At 39.5% G+C, this 21987-nt stretch overlaps 1 protein-coding gene across 1 annotated transcript in view; it reads right to left on the bottom strand.

Moving 5' to 3' along the window:
- Positions 1 to 21987, bottom strand: part of GCC2 (GRIP and coiled-coil domain containing 2) — a 1443709-nt gene that overhangs the window by 1172445 nt on the left and 249277 nt on the right. Inside the window, exon 8 of the mRNA XM_044070984.1 lies at positions 5187 to 5287. Within this exon, the coding sequence (XP_043926919.1) occupies positions 5187 to 5287 (101 nt within the window). The remainder of the gene's footprint in view (positions 1 to 5186; positions 5288 to 21987) is intronic.

Raw genomic sequence — 21987 nt, 5'->3', positions numbered from 1 at the left:
GTTGGAGTGGTGCAGAGCCCAGAACCTAGGGTGTCTGCACCGAGGAGAATGGTGTCGAGGTACTCTGCGCTGATGAAGGCAGTGCCATAGAAGTCAAAGGTGTCTGCACCGTATAAGCAAGTGCCTGCACCGATGAATACGGCGCTGTCAGGGAAGGTGTCTGCACCAGTAGTAATGAAGGCTCCGAAAAGGACTGCACTGAAGAGCATGTCGGTGCCAAAAGGTGTCTGAACCGTAGAGGACAGTATCGTCAAACTTGGGGCCAAAGGAGATTGCACTAACGGTGCCAAAGGAGACTGTGCCAGTAAAGGCTGCGATGAAACTGTTGGAGTCGTAAGTGTCTGCACCAGGAACTCTGGTGCCGGTGGTGATAAACAGGGCATAGCTGAAGCAATAATCAGCTGGGGTGGTGCCGAGCCTGGAGCCAAAAGGGTCACAGGTGTCAGTGCTGGACTGGAAATTTTTACCTTCTCATTAGTCGACTCCCTGCAATCTCCAGAGGGAAATGAAGTGAGCGACCTTGAGGAGGAGGAAGATGAATGCCTCTTATGGGGTTTAGCAGGAGGGGGGTGAGCCCTCCGACCCACAGATAGCCTCACAGAAAGGTGTTTTGAAGAGGCCTTTCAGGATTTACTTGTTCTTTCTTTCATTGAGAGTCCTGGTCAAAAAAATTCTACAAATCCCACATGGGGGATCCACTAAAAGGTGGGAGGCATTCAAGCAATAGACACATAAATCATGGCCATCAGAAAGCGGTAACTTACGGCCGCAATCCTTACACTGTTTGAACCCAACACTACTTTTCTTGTCTGATATAATGATGTGGAGAAAAATGACACTACCAAAGAGTTACGAAGGTTACCCAGAAGGATAAGAAGAGAGAATGGAAGGATTACCAACTATGGTAATGAAGAATTATCTCAAAGGTAAGAAAAAGGGTAATAAAGGGAAATAAACTATAGGGAAAGAGTCTTAAAGATACGATAGGGTAGGAGTATAGAAATAGTAACTGACTGAAAACTTTTAAAGCACTAACAATATAGAAAATTTCAAAAAATTATTCACTTAGCTGAGAGAGAGTGGCTTGACATGGCTGTACAGCAACGCGGCAAATGAGATCTGAGGTAACAGGGAGCAGAGCATTTTGGGTAGGATCTTGGCTCAAGAGTTTTTGGCTGACACGAGTTTGGTATAAGGCTGGCTCAGTTCTGAGGATGGAACCAATAACCTATCAGTAAGGAATGAACAAAATTAACATCAGATTAAAAGGATTCAAGGACTGGTATATTAAAAACCTCCTAGGCACAAACATGAATGGTGAGGTATCTGACATTGTCCTGTGGGATTCACTAAAGCCTTACTTAAATGGAAGAGTTACAAGCTGGTATATCAGTAAAACAAGAGAATGGGACAAAGAAATGAATAAACTACAGGCAAAAAAAACACACTAAAGTTAAATATAAAACCAAACAACATTATCAGTCAGTCTGAACTTAAAAACTTAAATACAAAATATGTTAAAATTCTAAATCATACAGTTTTAGACATATTCGGTAAACCCTTTAAGCTTGCATAAACTTCCTCTTAGATCAAAGAAAATGAATAATCTAAATCACAGCAAAGAAATAACACATATAAATAATAAAAAAGAAAGAACATATATTAAAGTTATTCCTGAGAGCTTTAAAACAGTTTACGAAAATATATATAATAGAAATAACCTAGATAATGATTATAAACTTGAAACATTTTGAAGGGAAACTATAAATAATAAAATAACAAGTAAACAAATAAAAAAACTGCTACAGCATTCACTTTAACAGAAATAAAAGATGGTCTTATACAAGAACTATATAAAATAGTATTGGATGATACAGTTAAAATATTAGACAAGGTCTACAGAGAAATAAAAACAACTGCTCATGTCCCCCCCATCATGGAAATATTCCCTTATATCCCCTATTTTAAAACAACAAACAGCTCAGCATATAAATGTGGACTATAAGTATGTTCATGTCCATTTTAGCTAACTGAATGAATCTACTCATACCTAAACTGATTAACAATGATCAAACTGGGTTTATTTTACACAAGTGCATGATAATATAATAAAATTATACACATTAATAGACTATGCAAATAAAAATATAAAATAACTTTCTATCATTAGTTTCAAATAAGATAAGGCTTTTGACTCAATTAATTGGTTGTACCGCTTTAAAACACTTAGTGTACAACTTCTCACCTAAGCTAATTGCATTAATTTCCAAGTTATAAAATAACTGTTGTGATTATGTTAAAATAGGTTCTTTTCTTTCTAATTACTTTAAATTACAAAACAGCACAAAACAAAGCTGTCCATTAACACCTTTACTTTTACCATCAGCTATACAACTCTTTGCTAATAGTATTAGAGCCAATAAGAACATTAATGGTATTAAAATAAAAGATTTCAAACTAAAGATTTAACTCTCTGTTGATATTTTACTAACAATAGGAAACAGAGAATCCATTTGAGCATATAATTAGTTCTAAGTGTCAGTTTGAAGAAATCTTGAACTTCAGATTTAATCAAAATAAAATAAGTGCATTATTAATTAATAAAAAAATCATGCACAAATATTCTAACTTCAACTGGAATAGCAATCAACTGAAATGCCTTGCTATAACCATCATGTCTAATAATAATGAAATGATACATACAAACTTTCAACAGGTTGTTGATAACATTTTAAGTTTAGTCACAAACTGGCACAAATTCTTATTTAGCACTGAAGGATGGTTAATGCTTACTAAGATAATAATTCTCCATAAAATATTGTTTGTCTTACAATCTTTAATACCTTTTCCACCAAAAAATTGATGAAGATAAACATTCTACTTAAATTTCTTGGCATCCTAACAAACCAAGGGTTTCCACTGACTGGCAGAGAAAAGTTGGGATAATGGTGGAATAGGATTCTCTGATATTCAATTGTACACTACTTCAGCAACTGTAAAAGTTATAGCTAAGCAGATAAATTCATCTTACAATTCAACATGGAAACAAATTTATCAAGAATTATTAAATGCAAATAATAAATGCATCACAACCAGTCATAAACAAATAGTCCCTAACAGTTCTATCTGGTTATTAAAATATTGTTGCGTAAATGGAATTAAACCCTCTTCTCAAATTCCCAGCATCATTTCCTCTTTCCAGTCAATCACATATTCTAACCATTGCATTAAAGACTTAATTTTCTAGGTTTGCAATTGCATATACAAATGACTGCTTAGAAACTCATAACTTCAACAAAATGCTAGTATTAAAACAACAAAGTAACTTAATTTATTTCTATCAGTTCTTAAATGGTACTGATATATATGATTCTGAAATAGCAGCTGATTGGACGCATATGGTATATGAATGTGAAGTCATCTACCCTTTTTGGAAAGAAATTAATAACTTCATTCAAGCTCTATGGTCAGGCAGATGTAATACTTCTAAATTTTAAGTTTTATTTAATACTTTGATTCCTGAGATAATTCTAAAAGCCCAAGTGCCTCTTCTTTGGTCTATTCTTGCTATAGCTAGAAAAGTAATTACTAAAAATTGGAAATGTAAAGTTACCCCCTCTAGTGTTGAATTTAATAGTATGGCAAAAACTGTTTACGGTAGTGAACTGCAGAATATAAATATGAGAACTTTTAATATTACACATTCATATAAATCTTGGCTTAAACTTCTTGCTTGAAAAATGTTAATTGCTGTTGATCTGTAAAATTTTGATGTATTAATCAGTTGTGGAATTATGTAGTTATTTGTTTGTTTTATAACTGATTTGCTTATTTATTTATTGTTTTAAAACCAAATAAATCTTAAAAAAAAAAGTTTATACTGTAACTTCTAATGGGTGTGTCTATAGCCTTTAAAAATCAAGTTATATCCTCACAGTTGAAACAGATCTTCACATCTTCAGAATTTTAAATGTTACTAAAGAAGAGTAAATGTCAAACTGTTCATCAAAACCTAATCTTTACAGTGGTCACATTCACTAGATTCTAGGTATTAAACTGGATTTTGTAAGCCACACTTAACACTGTAAATCCTAAGAGGCCAGCAGACAGAGGGGTTGGAGGGTGAGAGTTTGTACTAAAACACTGATCATCTGAACAGCTACAATTATGGTAAGTGTAACACAACTGTACAATGTTTTTCATAGTCAGCATTGCAGTACTGATTCTTTGGAAGACTTAAAAAGCTACAGATTGGGAGGTAGAATGTCTGGTGGTCCACGGACAGCAGGTTTTCTACGGTAGCAGTAGCAAATCCTGACCTAGCCCTGAAGGCACTGCCTAAATGGTAATGCTTGGTAAAGGTGTGGAAAGAGGTTCCTGTGGCAGCTACCAAAATATCCTGTGTAGAGAAATCTTCAAGGAAGACAATGGCGGCTGCCCTGTGTCACTTGGAGAGAACTCTGACATGGGCTGCTAGTGATTTACCATGTTAAGCATAACAGAAAATAATGCAACCAGCTATCCATTTTGAAACAGTTTGTTTTGGTGACAGGCTTACCATCTGTCCCTTCTGCAAAGACCACTGGCAGTTGCTGTCCTGTTTGGGAACTTGTTCTGTTCAGATAATACCTGATCTGTCAGTGCATACCCAGGAATGTGGGATTTCTTCAGCCTTATTTTGGAGGTTTGGAAAACACACTGTCAGAAGAAGAGCTTGATTTAAGGATAGTTCTGATACTACCTTGTGTATAAAAGAGGGGTTATTTTTAAAGATTACCCTGTTCTTCTTGCAATTTAAACACTTCAACAGCCTGGGTTTTACATTTTAATGTAAATCAAACACATATCTGTTTATAATAACGGACAGTTAAATGTAAGCATCTAGAACAATATGGGCACATGAACTAAAACGAAAATTATGGTGTTGTATTTTAAGTTTTGCCTAACACAGTGAATCTCACACTATCCTATAAAGTCTCCTCAAGCCACATAAGGATCTTTAGCCTTGCCTAGGAATTCAGATACTACTTTAGACTTCAATCTGGCAGGATGCACCGCACTATACATTAGAAGTAGAATTACTGCAGGATCTTCTCAAAGAAAAACTGAGGATGAAGAATGATTTTACATCAATGACATAAAAAACAAATATAAAAATTAATTAACAACAGTCCACAGGAACATACCTCTTTTCTACTAGTATCCAGTTCCTTCCTTGTTTTTAAGGCAACAGCTTTTATCTTGTTCATCTTTTCATCCTTTGAAATAGATTCTTTTTCTAGGTTTGCTGAGCAGAAAAAAGGAATGTTCATCACACAGTGTTAGTTTATTCTAAATTAATATCAAGAATACAATTAAAAAGATAGTCATCTCTTTTTTCTTTCTGTCCACATCTTCAGTTCACTGACAACTGTTCAGCTCTTGCCTTTCCATAAGAGGAGCAGTCCTTTATCTCCAAACCAGAAAGGCAATGCAAAATATATAAGACCTGGAACCATCACCAAAACAAGTGAAAGTATTTCCATAAATACCAGGAAACAGCGATCAACTAGTAAAACAAACAAGGCAACTCTGGTACCACGCGGACTGTGTTTAATCAAACTCCAAATTAAAATATAAACAGAGCAAAAAACAAAAACATAAAAACAAGGAGATACTGAGCGCTTTCACCCATCAGTTCTGTGGGCATCTTCAGAGTAACACAAGCTTCACTATACACACATCTGTTAAATACTAAGGCTAATCATAATTAGTCACATACCCTAATTTTTCTAATTAAACAATGCCTCCATAGATATAGTAAACACATATCAAACAATGTAAAAGAATTAATAAAATTAAAAAATCCAAATTAAGGACTGAATCTAACTATAAATATTAAGCTGCTGTTACTTATACCTAAAATTAATAGTAATAAAAAAAATAATGATAGTGGTATATTGGTGCACACTATTTTACACTGTTGACAATAAATGACATATAAATACTTTGTTTTAAATACTATAAAATGTTAAAATTATAATAAATAAATATCTGTGTAAACCAATGTATAGTTATATGTTTACATCATAAAAAAATGTAAAAATAGTGTTTGAATAAATAATTAATAGTTCCCCTTCAGATAAAATGTGACTTGTACTTCAAAATACATAGAATTGAAATTTGTTCATTAATGCCTGGTGTATTGCTGGCATTCTTAACTGCCATAGATATTCTTTAACTTCTAATAAGATATTATCATCACCTCCTTTACTTGTATTGTGAGGAATCCTACCAATAACAAAAAATATAAACCTTTTAAAATCTTTACATTTAATGCTGTGTGTATTCCTAGGCAGCCTGTAAACAGTTCATCTCCCAGGGCCCTGCTATGTTTCACTTCCTAAGCCCCTGCTTACACTTATAAGGGGTACTAGAACTTGTCACAGATTTGGGATGCATGGCTAGGCTTAAAAAGGCCCTTGTAGTCGTTAGCACAGTAAATACCTATGAACCTATACAGTTCTCTCAGTTCAACCAGTTTTTCTAAAAAAAATTTTTATGACAGTCTTCATACTAACAACCCTTCTGATACAGTTCTAGGAGAAATTAACTTAAACAATTGTGCTAAACTAAACTTTGCTCTTAATTTATTTATTTATTTATTTTTATTTTACGTTTGTTAACCGGGATGGACCGACTGGATGAGGTCCATTTACAGCGGAGGCCCAGGGAGAAAAGCTCCACTTAATTAATACAACAGACAATGATAATAATACATAATGTAAAGTAAAGACTTTGTTATTGAGCAGTATGTTGTGCATAATAGACCAGTAAGCAAAGCAAGATCATATCAGCAATATATACAAGTGAACATTAAGTTAGTCATCAAAATATACAGACAGAGATCACAACAACATGTCCAAATGTCAAGGGATACCATTTGTTACTTAATCCTTTTTTCATCTGCTTCTATCAACTAACATAAGTCTATCTTACATGTAATCATCCTGCAATGTAAACAAACACATCCAGTGCAGACTTCTTGCACCCAACTACATCAAACAAAAGAACTAGCCAGAAACATTGACACACAGTTCACTCAAAACATTACAGAATGCTAGTTTCCAAAACTCTGGAAGCAAGAGCTAAAATGAATAAACCAGATGCCAATACTCAGTAATTTCATTATTTTGGCAATAGAAATAAACAGATCATTAAATCTATTACATACTAAGGTCTGAAATCAAGAACTCACATTTATTTAACCAGCATATACAGTGGATATAAAAAATGTACACACCCCTGTTAAAATGTCAGGTTTTTGTGATATAAAAAATGAGACCACAATATATAATTTCAAAACTTTTCCCACCTTTAATGTGACATATAACCTCTACAATTCAATTGAAAAACAAACAAATCTGTTAGGGGAAAACATATAAAAAAATGCAACTGGCTTATTGTACGTTTTTTATAAGTGCACACACACTTAAACTAATACTTTGTTGAAGCACCTTTTGATTTAATTACAGCATTTAGTCTTCTTGGGTACACACCTGCCATCAATTAACGAGACTCTGATTAACCCCAAATAAAGTTCAGCTGTCCTAGTAGGATTTTCCACAGGTGGTGAGCTGAAAGGCAAAAGTACAAACACCAGAGCTCTTGAGATGCACTGTGGACCCATTAGCAGTCCAGGAGTATCAAACAAAAAACCTGAGTAGGGTATACGGCACAATCAAATCCTTCAGATAACTGGGACCCAGTTCATAGATGGACAAATAAAACATCTTATAGATAATTCTGAAATTAACTGGTAGCCGATGAAGGTTGTGTAGAACAGACACATTATGTTGGCAATAACTCTTACTTCAATTCTGCTTAAATCTTTAAGTGGCACTTATAGTGACCTGTGTGATGATACTACTTTGTAGATTTCGGCTCTATTCCATCTGTATGCATTTTCTAGTTTGTTCTGGGGCCTTAGGCTTGTATTTTAATTAGCAAATGTGGGAAGACTGTGTCTGCATTACTCTGCACTTATATTTCCACAAGCATAATTACTTGTAAATGCTGTTTGTATTTTAAATATTGTTGGGCCACAGTCTTGTATTATATATTGTTTAATTAACAGTTGCGGCAGAACTGTGTACTGCTACTGGCAGATGTGTGCCTTAAGTCATTTATTACTCCATTTTTTTTCCATAAACAGTGTTACCGGTAACTTTCTGCATATTCTGGTACCTTAAACTGTAGTACAAATTCCATAATAAGGGAACTGTCTTTGCTCCAGTTTGTGCTTCATTGCTTTTATATCTGCTTATCTTATGCCTACATAAAACTGCACTCTGTGTCTACCCCATTCCCCACTAACACATTAAGCTAATGTTTCTAAAATAACTCCAGTATTGCCTTTATTTGACTGGATGCCTATTTAGCTAATCTGCTTGTTCCTTGAAATTATTTCCAACCTTCCCACCCCATTGCTGCTGTTCTGTCTGATTTCCAAAGTCCCTCCCGCTCCTCTTTCACTGCTAGTGACTTTTGTATAAGCTACTTAGTACTCTTCCAACTCATTGTTTTCTACAGATCCATGATACTGAGTGCCTACCCAGCAAATTAGTGCTGCTGTTGAGTAAACCTCATTTATACATAGTGTCTCTTGCTTATTTTACTGGAGCTCTACAAATCTTGGGAGTCCTAGCCTGCATTCTGGAAATGTTTCACTTGTATCCAGTACCATCCAAAATTAAGTACCTTTCTCTGCTGTATCACACTTGTTATTTTGAGTGACAGATACAGTTTCCTACTTTCATGTGTGCATTTCACTGAAATATTTGTAAAATAATTTCTCTTCCTGTCACCGTTACTGCTGTTAGACTGTCTTGAAAATTAATTCCAGCTGCAACAAAAATTCAAGAAACAGTGATGTGTCACCAGACCATATCATAAGTATGTCATCAAAGTAGCAAAAATAGCCCACACAGTGTATAAAAAGATCTAGTTTAAACACTGACTCGAGTTCCCATCTTAGCAGTACTGCATTAGCAAAAGTGGGGGCACACGCAACCCTCATTGCTACTCCCTGCTGTTGTTTGTAATATTCAGCCTCAAAAACAATGTAGTTGGTGTTGAGAACCAGTTCCATGAAGTCTCAGAACAGAGATACATCAGTTTTGGAAAGAGACCCACATTTGGTTACAATCTGTATGATCTACTCAAGACCCTCTTCATGGGGAATAACAGTAAAGAGGTTCTGAATCTTACAGGTTGCCAAAAAGTATTCATTTTCACACTTCATATTCCTAAGTTTGTCCAACAGATCCCATAAATCATGAATAATGCGGGAAATTAACAAAAAGTGTTTTTAAGTTCTGGTCTACAAACTTAGCCATTGGTTCTGTGACAGAACTACCTGCAGTGAAAATAGGTCGCACAGGTGGATCGAATATGTTTGAATGGATTTTCGGTATCCCAAAAATCTTACAGATGTTCAGGAGATGTACTTTAAGAAAATTCATATAATCCCCGAGACATGGTGTCAAATAACAAAAGTTCATCCAAAAAAAAACATTAATTGCCCTGTAAGCAATATTAATTTCCATCCTACATTTTGTAATACTTTTTTGTAGTACACTAGCTGACACCCCTTACACCAAAAGAAAGGGGTGATAAAAAGTCTTGATAGATAAATTTTCAATCAAGTTTTTCTTGAAAGGGATGTTAAATATGCTCCAGGTATCAAGAGCATGGAGCAGCACAAATTAACACCAGTGAAGTGGCCAGGAGGTCTGATTTTTGCCACAATGTTTAATTTTATTCCAATATGGTTTTATATTATTCCCTTGATGCGGTAGACACTGGAAATAATTCTTTACAAAAACTAGTTCCTTTTACAGTGTGATGATGAACTGAAAGTTTCATATGAAGATCGTCTCACTTTTACCTTCAAAAACAAACCCAACATTAAGAGTCTCTTAGAGTGACCAGCTAAAGAATATAACAATTGTTTTCAGACATCTAAATGTGGCCAATGCAACCAATGCCCCTTCATCGAAACTAATTTTTAATTCTGAACATGAGCCCCCAGGGAAAATTCAATTGTTTCACTGACAGGGTTGTTTATCTGGCTAGATGTGACTCATGTTTTGCCTTTTATGTTGGCAGAATGAAGAATGCACTTAAAAGGATTTACCAGCATCAGTATTACCAAGAATGACAAGAGCACACTAGCCAGACATGCTTCAGTTTGTGTTGGGTTTCATAAATTCAGTTATATGGTGCTTGAACAGGTTGATTCTGCAATATATGCATGTGACTGGCAGAATCAGTTTATTTCACAGAGAAATGTTTTGGCATCTGAGACTTGAAGCTGCAAATTTTCCAGGGCGAGAACATATCCATCTTTAGTGAATTAAAATTATGGGCTGCCAGACTGTGATCTATGTTTTTACACCAACTGCTTTGGTTTGTTTGTGTCTGGTGTGTATTATTTTGTCATGTCTTTTTAAAATTTTTTGCGGACTTTTTAGCCAATTCTAACTTTTGATTGGTGCTTGTGGGGGTAAGTCTTTTGTACTACACTTTTTAAATGTGATGCAATTTGATTTTATTCATGGTTCTGAAGAAGTCTGTTAAGACAAAAGCACTTAACCGTGATTTATTTGACAATAAATTTGATCCTAAGTCTGTGCTACCTGGTCAGTTCTTTTCTTTTCTTTGGAGCCACATCTCCTTTAACAAAACACAGTGCATCAGAGCCTTGATGTACCTCAATTAATGAACCAGGTATTTCTCGTCTTACTAATACTTGCGGAATACCCTCTGGGTCCATTTGAAACCATTAAATGGGGCTCCCTTTTTAAGTCAGTGTTAATAAGATCCTTCATTTCAGATGTGCCTGAATCAAGTGTCATACCGACCTCTGGCAGGGTCACAGTGATTGGAGTTTGAAAAACTAAATTTACTGGTTCTGAAACTTCAGTGGGTATTTCCAAGTCTAAATTGGCAGTCATAAGATCAGGCCTAGGTCTCTTGATCTTCTTCAGGATATGTGGAACATTGGGAGTGGAAATATCCAGCATTTTTGCTTGGGTGAGGCACTTAAGGTGGCAAATCTCAAGTGTTAAGAAATGAAAGGTGAGTATGTAAGGTTTTATGTAAGAAAGACTGGGACACTGTCATTTTTATAATAGTGCTCTGCCCTAGCCAAAAAAAAGGCAATGGGAATGGAAGATCCTTGTAGGGAATCTGCCTAATCCAATTTCACTCTCCTCTCCTAACTGACATCTAATAGAACTGCAAACACTACAACTTTAAAGAAAAAAATAAGGAATGTTCTGCAAAACACTTATCTGAACCAATGAAGGCAAAAATATACAGACGACAATGCTTACAACAGACTGATAGGTGAGAGACCTGTGGTTGGACTGGTGGTGAGATCGTCCATCATTTTCACACTCATACGTCCACTTGTGTACACTTGCATCCTTTGGCTTAAGTCATACCTTGGACATATGGCTCCATGGAAGCTTTTGGCTTTGGTACTCCAGTCGGACATCCAGATCATTATGCAAAATAACCCAAAAGTTTGGACTATTGCAGCAGTGATCTAAGGAAGGACATCTGACTGACAACTTTGTCAGGGAAGAAAGGAGTAACAGATTCACATTCTACAGTAAATAACACTCTCTGACTGAGAAAAACAAGCTGCACTGTGCAACCTCTTCACCACCCAAAAGAGTAAGGCTGACTGATTTAGTGCAACAAAAAGTCAGTTTTCATGCAACTGATCCCTGCATAATGAACTTCATAATGTACCCCCAAATTCATGCCTGTCACATGACAGACTTGCCCAGCACCACAAACCCTCCAGCCTGCACCCTTTCTTTTTTCGTAGATGGTACTCTCTCTAATGAACCATGGCTCACACCTCTTAATAGGAACAGAACAAACATGACTTGGAGCAAGAAAATCTAAAGCCATGGACAGGGACTTTCTATAGTTCTCAACCAAAGTATCTACTGACACAGCCCCATCTCCTAAAGAAAGCTTAAGATTCATAAATAAAAAAAAAAAACCTTTGGACTGATATGGTTAATAGGATGGACCAACTGCAGGTCAAGATTGGTGTGGGGGGAAGACTGCAACATGGCAGTTCTACATCACAGCAAATCAGAAGTGGCCAGACCAAGAGATCAGTTTCATCACAAAATTAGGACCTTCACCCTAATAGAAATACCAAGTCTAAAGCATAAACTCATCTCTGTGTTGCAGAGGTAGTAACCTGCAGAAACTGAAAGCCTTTCATTACACAGATAAATACACGTATTTAACTGAATTTCTTAACCAAGTTACAGCACTGGTCAGTACCAGTGTATGGTGCTGTGGTTTGGCATAATGGTTAAAGTATTTACCTTACAGACAAAAGGAATAGGGTTTGATTCTTATATTTGAGGGAAATTGGCTAGATTTATAATGGCCAACAAGGGCAGCTAGCCTAGTAATTACCTATAAACCTATGTTACAGTGAATATAGAAGTACCACAGTAAAAATTACTGTGCAAACTGTAAAGTCTGATCATTTCATGCTGCCATCACTAACCATTCATATTCAGCTGGGATACAGAAAAAAATTTGCAGATAGGAGAAGTATACAAAGAGAACGAAATACAGAGTGAAGCTATATTGAAGGAAGATCCTATTAGAGTTGCTAGAGAATACAGGCAGGAAAACAGAAGAATCATTTATATTATGTGCCCTGCTGGGTTGCAAGTACATTTTGCTTGATAACTTACACAGGTTTTTAGCAGTTAATGGAATGTGGGATAGGAATAGGTGTCCAAGTTTGAGAGGGAGGGATTCTCACAGTTTGCGGCCAAGCATTGAGAAGGCATAATTTGAAGTGTGCATCTTTGATTGCAGGATTTGCATGAGAAGACATGAGTGATTAAGACTGCCGAGGTTGTCTGTGGGAGACTACTTCATTTTGTAGCTAGGGGTGGAAGGGTTTACTCATAGAGGAGTTTGAGCTGCTTTGTGGAACAGGAAACTTTGCAGAAGTGTTCATTTTTGAAGAATGTATGATAAATGTGCATATTTTATTTTCTAAGGTTTGTATGGTAACAGATTTCTTGGCAGAGGCTTCTGACACCACTGAGAGACTGTATTGGACAAGAGCCATTGACTTGGTCTTGACCCAGAGTTTAAAGTCACAAGAGAAGTACTGATGTAAGTGAAGTTTCCATAACAGTAAATGTTACAATAGACCATTGTTGCCTCAGCTATATGGACCCTACCCCTTCAGGCCAGCTTTTCAAAGTGAAGGGGAAGAAAGGGGTAATTTGGAACATTTTCTGGGAATTCACTGAATTGGCTGCGGGATGCACCGTCAGAGATGCGGAGTGGGCAGATTGGTCTAATGAGGGAGATGATTTTTCTGAGCTATGATATAGAATCGGAATTGGCTAGGCATGGTAAGGCCTTACTGTGTCTAATAATGGTGGCTGCCAAAAAAGCAATTACTAGAAAATTAAAATCAAAATCTAAATCAACTGTACTAGAAGTAGTGAATATAGTAACAGAGATAAAACAACTAGAATTGAGATCTTTAGAGCTCCTTTGGGTCCTGGAGTGACAAAGTACAGTTTTGTACCTACCATAAATGTAGATGTTCGAAGATCCACATTGCTGCAGTCCTTACACTTGGGTAGTCCGCTGTCCTCGGTCGGCCCGAATATCAAAGTATAAGGCTGACGTCGGTCAAGGCGCATTTGACTGACATCAGGACGTCAGGGTACAAATGCGCATGACCGACGTCATATCCTCAGTCTTTTCTTGCCCCAGATGTCAGAAGACCCTAAAAATAAAGGCCAAAACCAAAAGACAGCAAACAACCAACCAACCACCCTTGCACTAATTATATGTACAATATATACAATATACACAATATTTACAACCCAACCCACACAACCACCTCTAACTACAGAGGGAAGGAGGGAGGGTAGAATTGGACTGCAGCAATGTGGATCTTGAACATCTACATTTATGGTAGGTACAAAACTGTACTATGTTCTTCATCTCACATTGCTGCAGTCCTTACACTTGGGTAGAATCCCAAAGCAGAGGTATGGGAGGATGGCCAAACTACAAGGAAGCAGGAGCTGCCAAAATGCCCTGCAAAACAGCAGTGGCAAAACCAGCCCTGGATTTAGAGTAAAGTGGCAGGTGATAATGCCTAGAGAAAGTATGCACTGAACTCCAAGTAGCTGCCTCCAAAATATCCTTGGTTGCCACTCCTCAAAAGGCTGTCAAGTGGCAGTAGCCCTAGTGGAATGAGGCCTAATCCCAGCTGGAATCTCCTTGCCATGATGGGAATAACAGAAAGCAATGCAAAACGCAATCCACTTAGAAATAGTTTGTTTTGACACAGGCTTGCCCTGAGAACTCAAAGCAAAAGAAACAAACAACTGCTGAGACTGCCTGAACCCATTAGTTCTGTCCAAATAATATCGCAACTGCCTGTGTACATCTAAAGTGTGCAAAATCTTTTCCCCTTTATTTTGGGGATTTGCATAAAAAGTAGGCAAATGAATAGTTTGGTTTAAAGCCACACTAGAAACCACCTTAGGCATAAAGGAAGGATTAGTACAAAGATACCCTATCCTTATGGAAAATCAAGAAAGGCTCAACCGCCATAAGGGCCTGTAATTCAGAAACCCTTCTTGCAGAGGTAATGGCCAACAAAAAGGCAGTCTTCCATGATAAATATTTCAACTCAGAAGTAGCTGCAGGCTCAAAAGGTTGTAGAGTGAGTTTCTCCAACACAAAATTGAGATCCCAAGCAGGAGTAGGAGCTCTACGTGGGGGTCTTATATTCTTTGCCCCTCTAAGAAATTGCTTGAACAAAGGATGAGAAAACAATGGAGGATCACATTCATAGTGAGCTGAAATTGCCGCAGCATGAACCTTAAAAGAAGAGAAGGACAAACCTTTGTCCAGCAACTCAGTAAGATATTGAAGAGCCACACTTAAATTAGGCTCAGAAACATCAAAATCCTTTGCTGCACTCCAAAATAAAAATCTCTTCCATTTATCTGCGTACACTTTCCTTGTACTAGGCCTTCTAGCTTCCAAAATCACATTCAAAACTTGTTGTGGAAGTTGAGACCCTCTATGGTTCAAAACAGAATATGCCAGGCTGTTAGGTGAAGAGAGTGAAGTTTGACATTGAGCAAATGGCTGTCCTCCTGTGACAACAGGTGTGGAATCGAAGGCAAAGGCCATGGAGGCTTCCGTACCAGACTTCTCAGTAATGGGTACCAGTGCTGTCGAGGCCAATCTGGAGCTATTAAAATCATCCTTGGCTTGTCCTGTCTGACCTTTAGAAGTACCTTTGGGAGGAGAGGCAGAGGTGGAAAGGCATACACATGAAGATTGCTCCAATTGAAAGAAAGAGTATCCACTTTCCAAGCTGTGGGATGAAACCTTTTTGTGCAAAACTTTGGCAGCTGATGGTTTAGTGGAGAAGCGAACAGATCTATGTCTGGAGTTCCCCATGACACTGTCAATTTCTGAAATACATGAGGATCCAATTTCCACTCGTGGGGATCCATAATTGCCTGCTCAACACATCTGCTAAGGAGTTCTGTGCTCCTGGCAGAAACCTTGCCTGAAGATTGAGCTGTAAACTGAGAGCAGTCTCCCACAAAATCATTGCTTGCCTGCATAGAGGATAAGAATGTGTTCCCCCTTGCTTGTTGATGTACCACATGACAGTTGTGTTGTCTGTTAGAATCAACACCTGCCCTGGAAGAAGTAAATCCTTGAAAGCTATTAATGCAAACTGGACTGCTAACATCTCCTTCAGGTTGATATGTAGATGTTGTAGTCTGGCAGGCCACTTGTCTTGTATCCACTTTCCATTCAGATGAGCACCCCAAGCTTTGTCTGAGGCATCTGTCGTTAGAATCTGACTTGCCTCTGGCCGGGTCACAGAGAGTCCCTTGTTTAGGTGACATTCCTGAGCCCACCACATAAATTCCTTTTGAATGCAAGGTATTATTTGAATGACAGTGTCCAGATCCTGGCAGTGCTGTGTCCATACATTTTTGAGATACCATTGCAGCTTCCTCATATGCAGTTTGGCATTGGGAAGCACCAGAATACAAGATGCCATGAACCCTAAGGCTTGAAGGACTGTCCTTGCAGTCAGCCCGGACTGATGAGATAGTTGATGGAAGTAAAGGGAAAGACTCTTTTGTTTGTCCGGGGTTAAAAAGGCCATCTGGGATGCTGTATTCAGTCTTACACCCAGAAAGCACATGTCCTGAGAGGGTACTAGACTGGACTTTATTTCGTTCACAGAATACCCCAGGCATCTTAGCACTGCTATCACATATTCAAATGATGAAGAAGCTCTTCCCTTCCTTGAGCCAGAATCAGGCAGTCGTCCAAATCAGGATAGATCTGTATTCCTTTTAGCCTGAAGAAAGCTATCACTGGAGCCAGAACTTTCGTGAACACTCTGGGCAGTAGATAAGCCAAAGGGCAATGCAGAGAACTGATAGTGAGAAGTCCCAGCTCAAAAGCAGATACTTCCTGCAACTTAGTCTGATAGGAACATGAAGGTAAGCCTCCTTGAGATCCAAAGTTACCATCCAGTGATCTTTGCCCAGCAGAGGTAAAAGCTGTTGTAACGTCAACATTTTGAACTTGGGAATGTCCAGATAAGTGTTGAGGATAGATAAATCCAAAATTGGTCTCCACGTGTTCCCCTTCTTTGGTACTAGGAACAGGCGAGAATAAAATCCTAGGCCCACTTCTGGCATAGGGACCGGCTGTATGGCCCCTAGTTGAAGTAACAGAGAAATTTGCTTGTGAGCCTCTATTCTTTGTTGAGGAGGAACGTCTGGCATGCCTCTGAAAGGAGGCAAGGTATGGAAATAAAACCTGTAACCTTGGTGTATGATATCCAATACCCATCTGTCTTGGGTAATTAAACTCCAATTTTCTTTGAAAAGTGCCAACCTTCCTCCCAAAGGTGCTGCCAGACGAGAAGGCTCTGGCAGCTGAAAAGGTAGGTCATTGGGTCTGTTTACGAAAGGACTGACCCCTGCCCTCACCTGAAGATTGTGCAGGAGAACTCCCTGTTCTAGGCCTGAAAGAGCCCTGAGCTCTGCCCCTACCACGTCTAGATCTACCCCTAGACTGGGAATCATAAGAAGGATACGTCCACCCTTTAACAGGCCAATTTCTACTAAACTTTGGAGGCTGAACCTGCAAAAAATCTTTAACAGTCTGCATAGACTTAGCCTTGTCCTCCATTTTCTTCAACACTGCCTCAACAGGAGAACCAAACAACACATCAGATTGTAAAGGAGCATCTAAAATCCTAGTTTTAACATGGTCAGATAAATTTTGATCCCTCAGCCAGGCGTGCCTGCGAAGAACTGATGAAAGGAGATAGTTTTGGTATTTTAACATGTGAAACTGGCAATTCAAAGCCCTCATAGCTAGAGTGGAGGAAGTATAAACTTTCTTTCCCCATCTATCCAAGGCCCTGGCTTCTTTATCTGCAGGAACCGGATTCTTGACAACAGAAGCCTTAACACCTTTAGGCCCCTGGCTAACAGTTTCTGGGTCTGCCCTAGGACTCTTAAAAAGATACTTATGAACTTCAGGCACCCTGTAATACCTATCCGGTTTAACAGGAGCAGGAGGCAAAGAATCAGGATTAAGAGAAGCCTCTGTAAAAACATCTTCCACTACATCCAAAACAGGAGGTATAGCCAAAGGCCTATGCTGGGGTAAAAACAACAATTCCCTAAGCCTTTTCCTGGAATCAGAGAAGTCCTGACCTTCCCACTTAAAATGCTCCCTCATGGAATGAAGAGTTTCTGAAAAAGAAAAATCCTCAGGAGGAGAAGCAGAAGGAGTAGAATCATCCACATCTGAATCAGAATAAGGAGAGTACTCCTGCAAGTCTTCAGCCGAAGACTCTGAAACATCCGAAGCCTGCTCAAAACTCCCTAGCTCAGGCTCCACCCTAGGTCTCTTATCAGGAGGGCATAGAACCCCTAATCAAAGTAATCAAATCTTCTGCCATTTTAAGCATATGCTTCCTGGGCACAGTTCCTGAAGAACTAGGGGTAACACCAACTGAAGCTAAACCTGGCCTGCCCCTGGGAGAAGCCTTGGAAACAGAAGGAGAGGGCCTAACCACCCTAGGCAGGAGGCGAGTATAGTAACCTGAGAAGCCCCATCAGCCTGGCCTGCCTCCTGAGAGGCCACATCCTGCAATAACAAAGTCTCTCCCTGGGAACCCAAAGAAACCTCCGGTGGAACCACCGGCTCCACCGACACCTCTAATGAACCCGCCTGGTACTAACGGTTCCTCTAGCCTAGGTTTAACTGCTTTGTCCTTGCGCTTCTTGAAGAAGCGGGCGTGGAGCATCCGACGGCATTTTATAATTGCACCGCTTCCCAAAGACTAACCTGGCACAATCTAATCTTCTCTTAATAGTGCGCTTATTGAATCTAGCACAAGAGCGACACCCAACAACGTCGTGCTCAGGCCCTAAACAAGGAATACACAAAGTATGGTAGTCTCTATGCGGTATCTGTTTCCCACAAGAAATACAATTATTCACTTTTCTGACATCCGGTAAACCACTGAGGCAAGAAAAAACTAAAATATTCCCCAACGGGGTACTTAGCCAACTTTGACTCGGTCTGAAACTCCGAAATCGAACAATTTCAGAACGCCAACCGGCACTTGCAACTCTGCTTCTGCATCGGACCATGCGGCAAAAAAGACTGAGGATATGACGTCGGTCATGCGCATTTGTACCCTGACGTCCTGATGTCAGTCAAATGCGCCTTGACCGACGTCAGCCTTATACTTTGATATTCGGGCCGACCGAGGACAGCGGACTACCCAAGTGTAAGGACTGCAGCAATGTGAGATGAAGAACATCTTCTGGATCAGCAGAAGGATTCTTGAAGAGGTATTTATGTGAGTCCAGCATCCTGTAGAGCTTGTCTGGTTTTCTAGGGGCGGGATGAAGAGAATCTGGATTCAAGGAAGAATCCATAAAAATACCCTCTATGACCTCCAACACTGAAGGAATAGCCAAAGGTCTGAGTGCTGGCAGGTCAAGGAACTCCCTAGCCCTCTTTTTTGATTGTGGGTATTCCTGGGCCTCCCACTGAATATGTTCCCTCATGGCATGGGGAGTTTTCCCAAAAGTGATGTCTTCAGGAGGCAAAGCTGAAACCAGATTCTCTTCAGAATCTGAATCTTCAAAAAAAGTAAGAAAGGGTACTGCCTCAAAGACTGCTTTCCTCCTGGTCCGAATCCTCATCAGAATCAGGAGGCTCAGAGCAAACTTCAGGGATAGGATCCTTCTTTTTTCCTGGGGAAGACTCCAAAGGAGGTTGTCTAACTCTGACTATAGAAATAAGGTCTTCGGCTAACCTCCCCAGGTCTTGTTGATATCCCTGTGCATGGGAGCCGGTAGGCCGAGACATAGGGCCTGAGGTAGAACCCTTCTTAGAGGTAGCTCTGGCCTTGGGCCTAGGCATGTCTGCAATCCTGACACCATTCCCTCTATAAGAATAATCTGATGCAGAAAGACATTGCAAAGGGACATTGCTGGTAAAAGAACGGTTGCTGGAAGCCAAAGTCTGCTGAGCGACCCGGAACCTGAATAACGAACTAAGAATCAAGGTCTGTCTAGAAGTTGAGGGACTTTCTGGCATGTTGGACTCCAGATGGATCTCGACAGAGGCATGCACACCACAACAGTCACAGAAACCACCTCACCTCCCTCAGTGATAACTAGCCCTGGGGAACTGTCAGATGGAGAATGATTGTCATCCAAGGCTCTAAGCTTGGGTCTTTTTTCCTTATCCTTCCTACGCTTAGAGAGCTCAACCTCAGGAAGACCAGTGGATGCCACTCGACGATGCAAAATAGATGGGAGACAAAGATGCCTAACCAAGATCTCGGCCCTACACCTGACAGTCCTAGAGTTGAAACAAGCACAGAAATGACAATTAGGAGCACTGTGATCAGGGCCTAGATAGGTGACACACAGCGGATGGAAGTCTTGGTGTGGGATTTGCTTATCACAGCGGAGATGACTGTTAACCTTATCTGACATGGGTTAAAGAAAGAATATAGAGTTTTCCCCAATAGGGTGCTTAGGTTTCAGATGATTTCTTTCTGGCGCAGACTGACCGATACACTGAAATACTGCTTCAGACTCCAACAGCAGGAAAAGCCAGATATCATGGCATTGGCTGGCTCCCTATATACCGAAGCATACTGATGTTGGATAGGACATCAGCCAGCCTAAGGCAGACAGAGATTTTTACTCTGGTAGTCAGCCCAGTCAAGGGCTTACACAGCAGGAAATCCCACCATTCAGGACTGCAACAGTGAAACACGAAAAAAAATCCACTGTTTCCTAGACCAAAAGGGAGTCACCCTCACCATTTCTGAGAATCCTTCTGGACATTCAGAAAAACCCTGAATATCAGTGAAAAAGCATACAAGGACATTTCCATCCATTGGAATGAAAAAAGCATCCATCATCCTGGGTCTGTTAACAAAGAAGTCCTGGAGCAAAATTTCTTCACTTGTCTGTTCTGAAAGAAGAAAACAGGTTTACTTGATATACTCCCCACAGTTGGTGAAGATTCCACGTGTTGGTCTTTCCTAGTCCTGTTAGCTCTGGCAGAATGTATGAAGCCTGAAGAGTCAAACAAGCTGAGTTGCTATCTCTCAGGTTATCACAGCAAATCAGCAAAGAAGGTAGGATCTGGTACCCCCTTGTTAGATTATATACTACATCACTGTGGTGCTGCTTGTAAATCTTGAAGTAGTCCTGTTGCCAGAGATGACTTAAGGTTTTCCAGGCAAGATCACTGCCAACATCTCTGTAACATTAAAGTGCTACTGTTTGTCTTAAGGATTCCACAGAGCTTACACTTTTACTCCAATGGGGGGATGAGTGGATTGTGCACTGCAAAAGAAATAACAGTTGTGTAAAGCCTTAACATAACAGCTGTCCTTCTCTTCCATGCTGCAGTATTCTTAACCTTTGGGACTCCCTGCCAAGGTGACCTGAACATCCAGCCTGTATACAGAAGACTTTTGCTACTGCATGGTATGTGCGATGTTGCACATAGCAAGGCATAAAGGGCACATTGGCATGCACCATCCTTCAGAAATGAATGCCCCAGTCAGAACAGCCCTCCAAGGATACGAGGTAAAACACATCATCCAACAAAAAGCAATTATCAAGGGGGTAGGAGGGTAGGATAGAATACTACAACATGGAAGAGAAGAACATCTATGGTTATGGTAAGATTTTACACAACTATGTCCTTTTGTTCCTATGTTGCAGTATTCTTAATCTTTGGGAGAGTACCAAAGCTCATGGGAAGTATGGAGCAGAGGTTTCTATGAACCTATGCAGGATTGCCCTAGCAAATCCAGCTCTGGACCTTGAGATAGCGTACAGTTTGCAATGTTTGATGAAGGTATGGACAGAAGACCATGTGACCACTTCCAAAATAGAAGCAGTGTCCAGACCTTTGAAGAAAGCCTGTGCAGTGGGCTTTCACAGGAGTAGGGAGTGTCTTCCCTTGGGAGACATAAATGTAAGAAATAGCCTTAGAAATCAAAGTAGAAATAGACTGTTTGGAGACCGACTTTCCCAGCCCCCTGGGGTGGAAGGAAACAAACAGTTGCTCAGGTTTTCCTAATAGACTTGGTTTTGTCTAGATAAAAATGGAGTTGCCTGTGCACATTCAAGGAATTAAGTACCCCGTTGCTAGGGTTTTTAGGGTTAGAAAAAAAAGGTGGGCAGATGAATGGATTGGTTTAGTGACAAGTCATTCAATACCTTGGGCATAAAGGAAGGGTTAGTACGGAGGGATACCGTGCCCTTGTGGAAAATGATTAAAGGTTGGCAAGCCATAAGGGCAAAGAGTTCA

Source organism: Protopterus annectens, chromosome 5.part0 (genome assembly GCF_019279795.1).
Source record: "Protopterus annectens isolate FY-2018-M chromosome 5.part0, PAN1.0, whole genome shotgun sequence".
Classification (NCBI taxonomy): domain Eukaryota; kingdom Metazoa; phylum Chordata; order Ceratodontiformes; family Protopteridae; genus Protopterus; species Protopterus annectens.
Note: the sequence above shows the minus strand (reverse complement) of the source record. Positions and strands in the feature narration are given on the sequence as shown.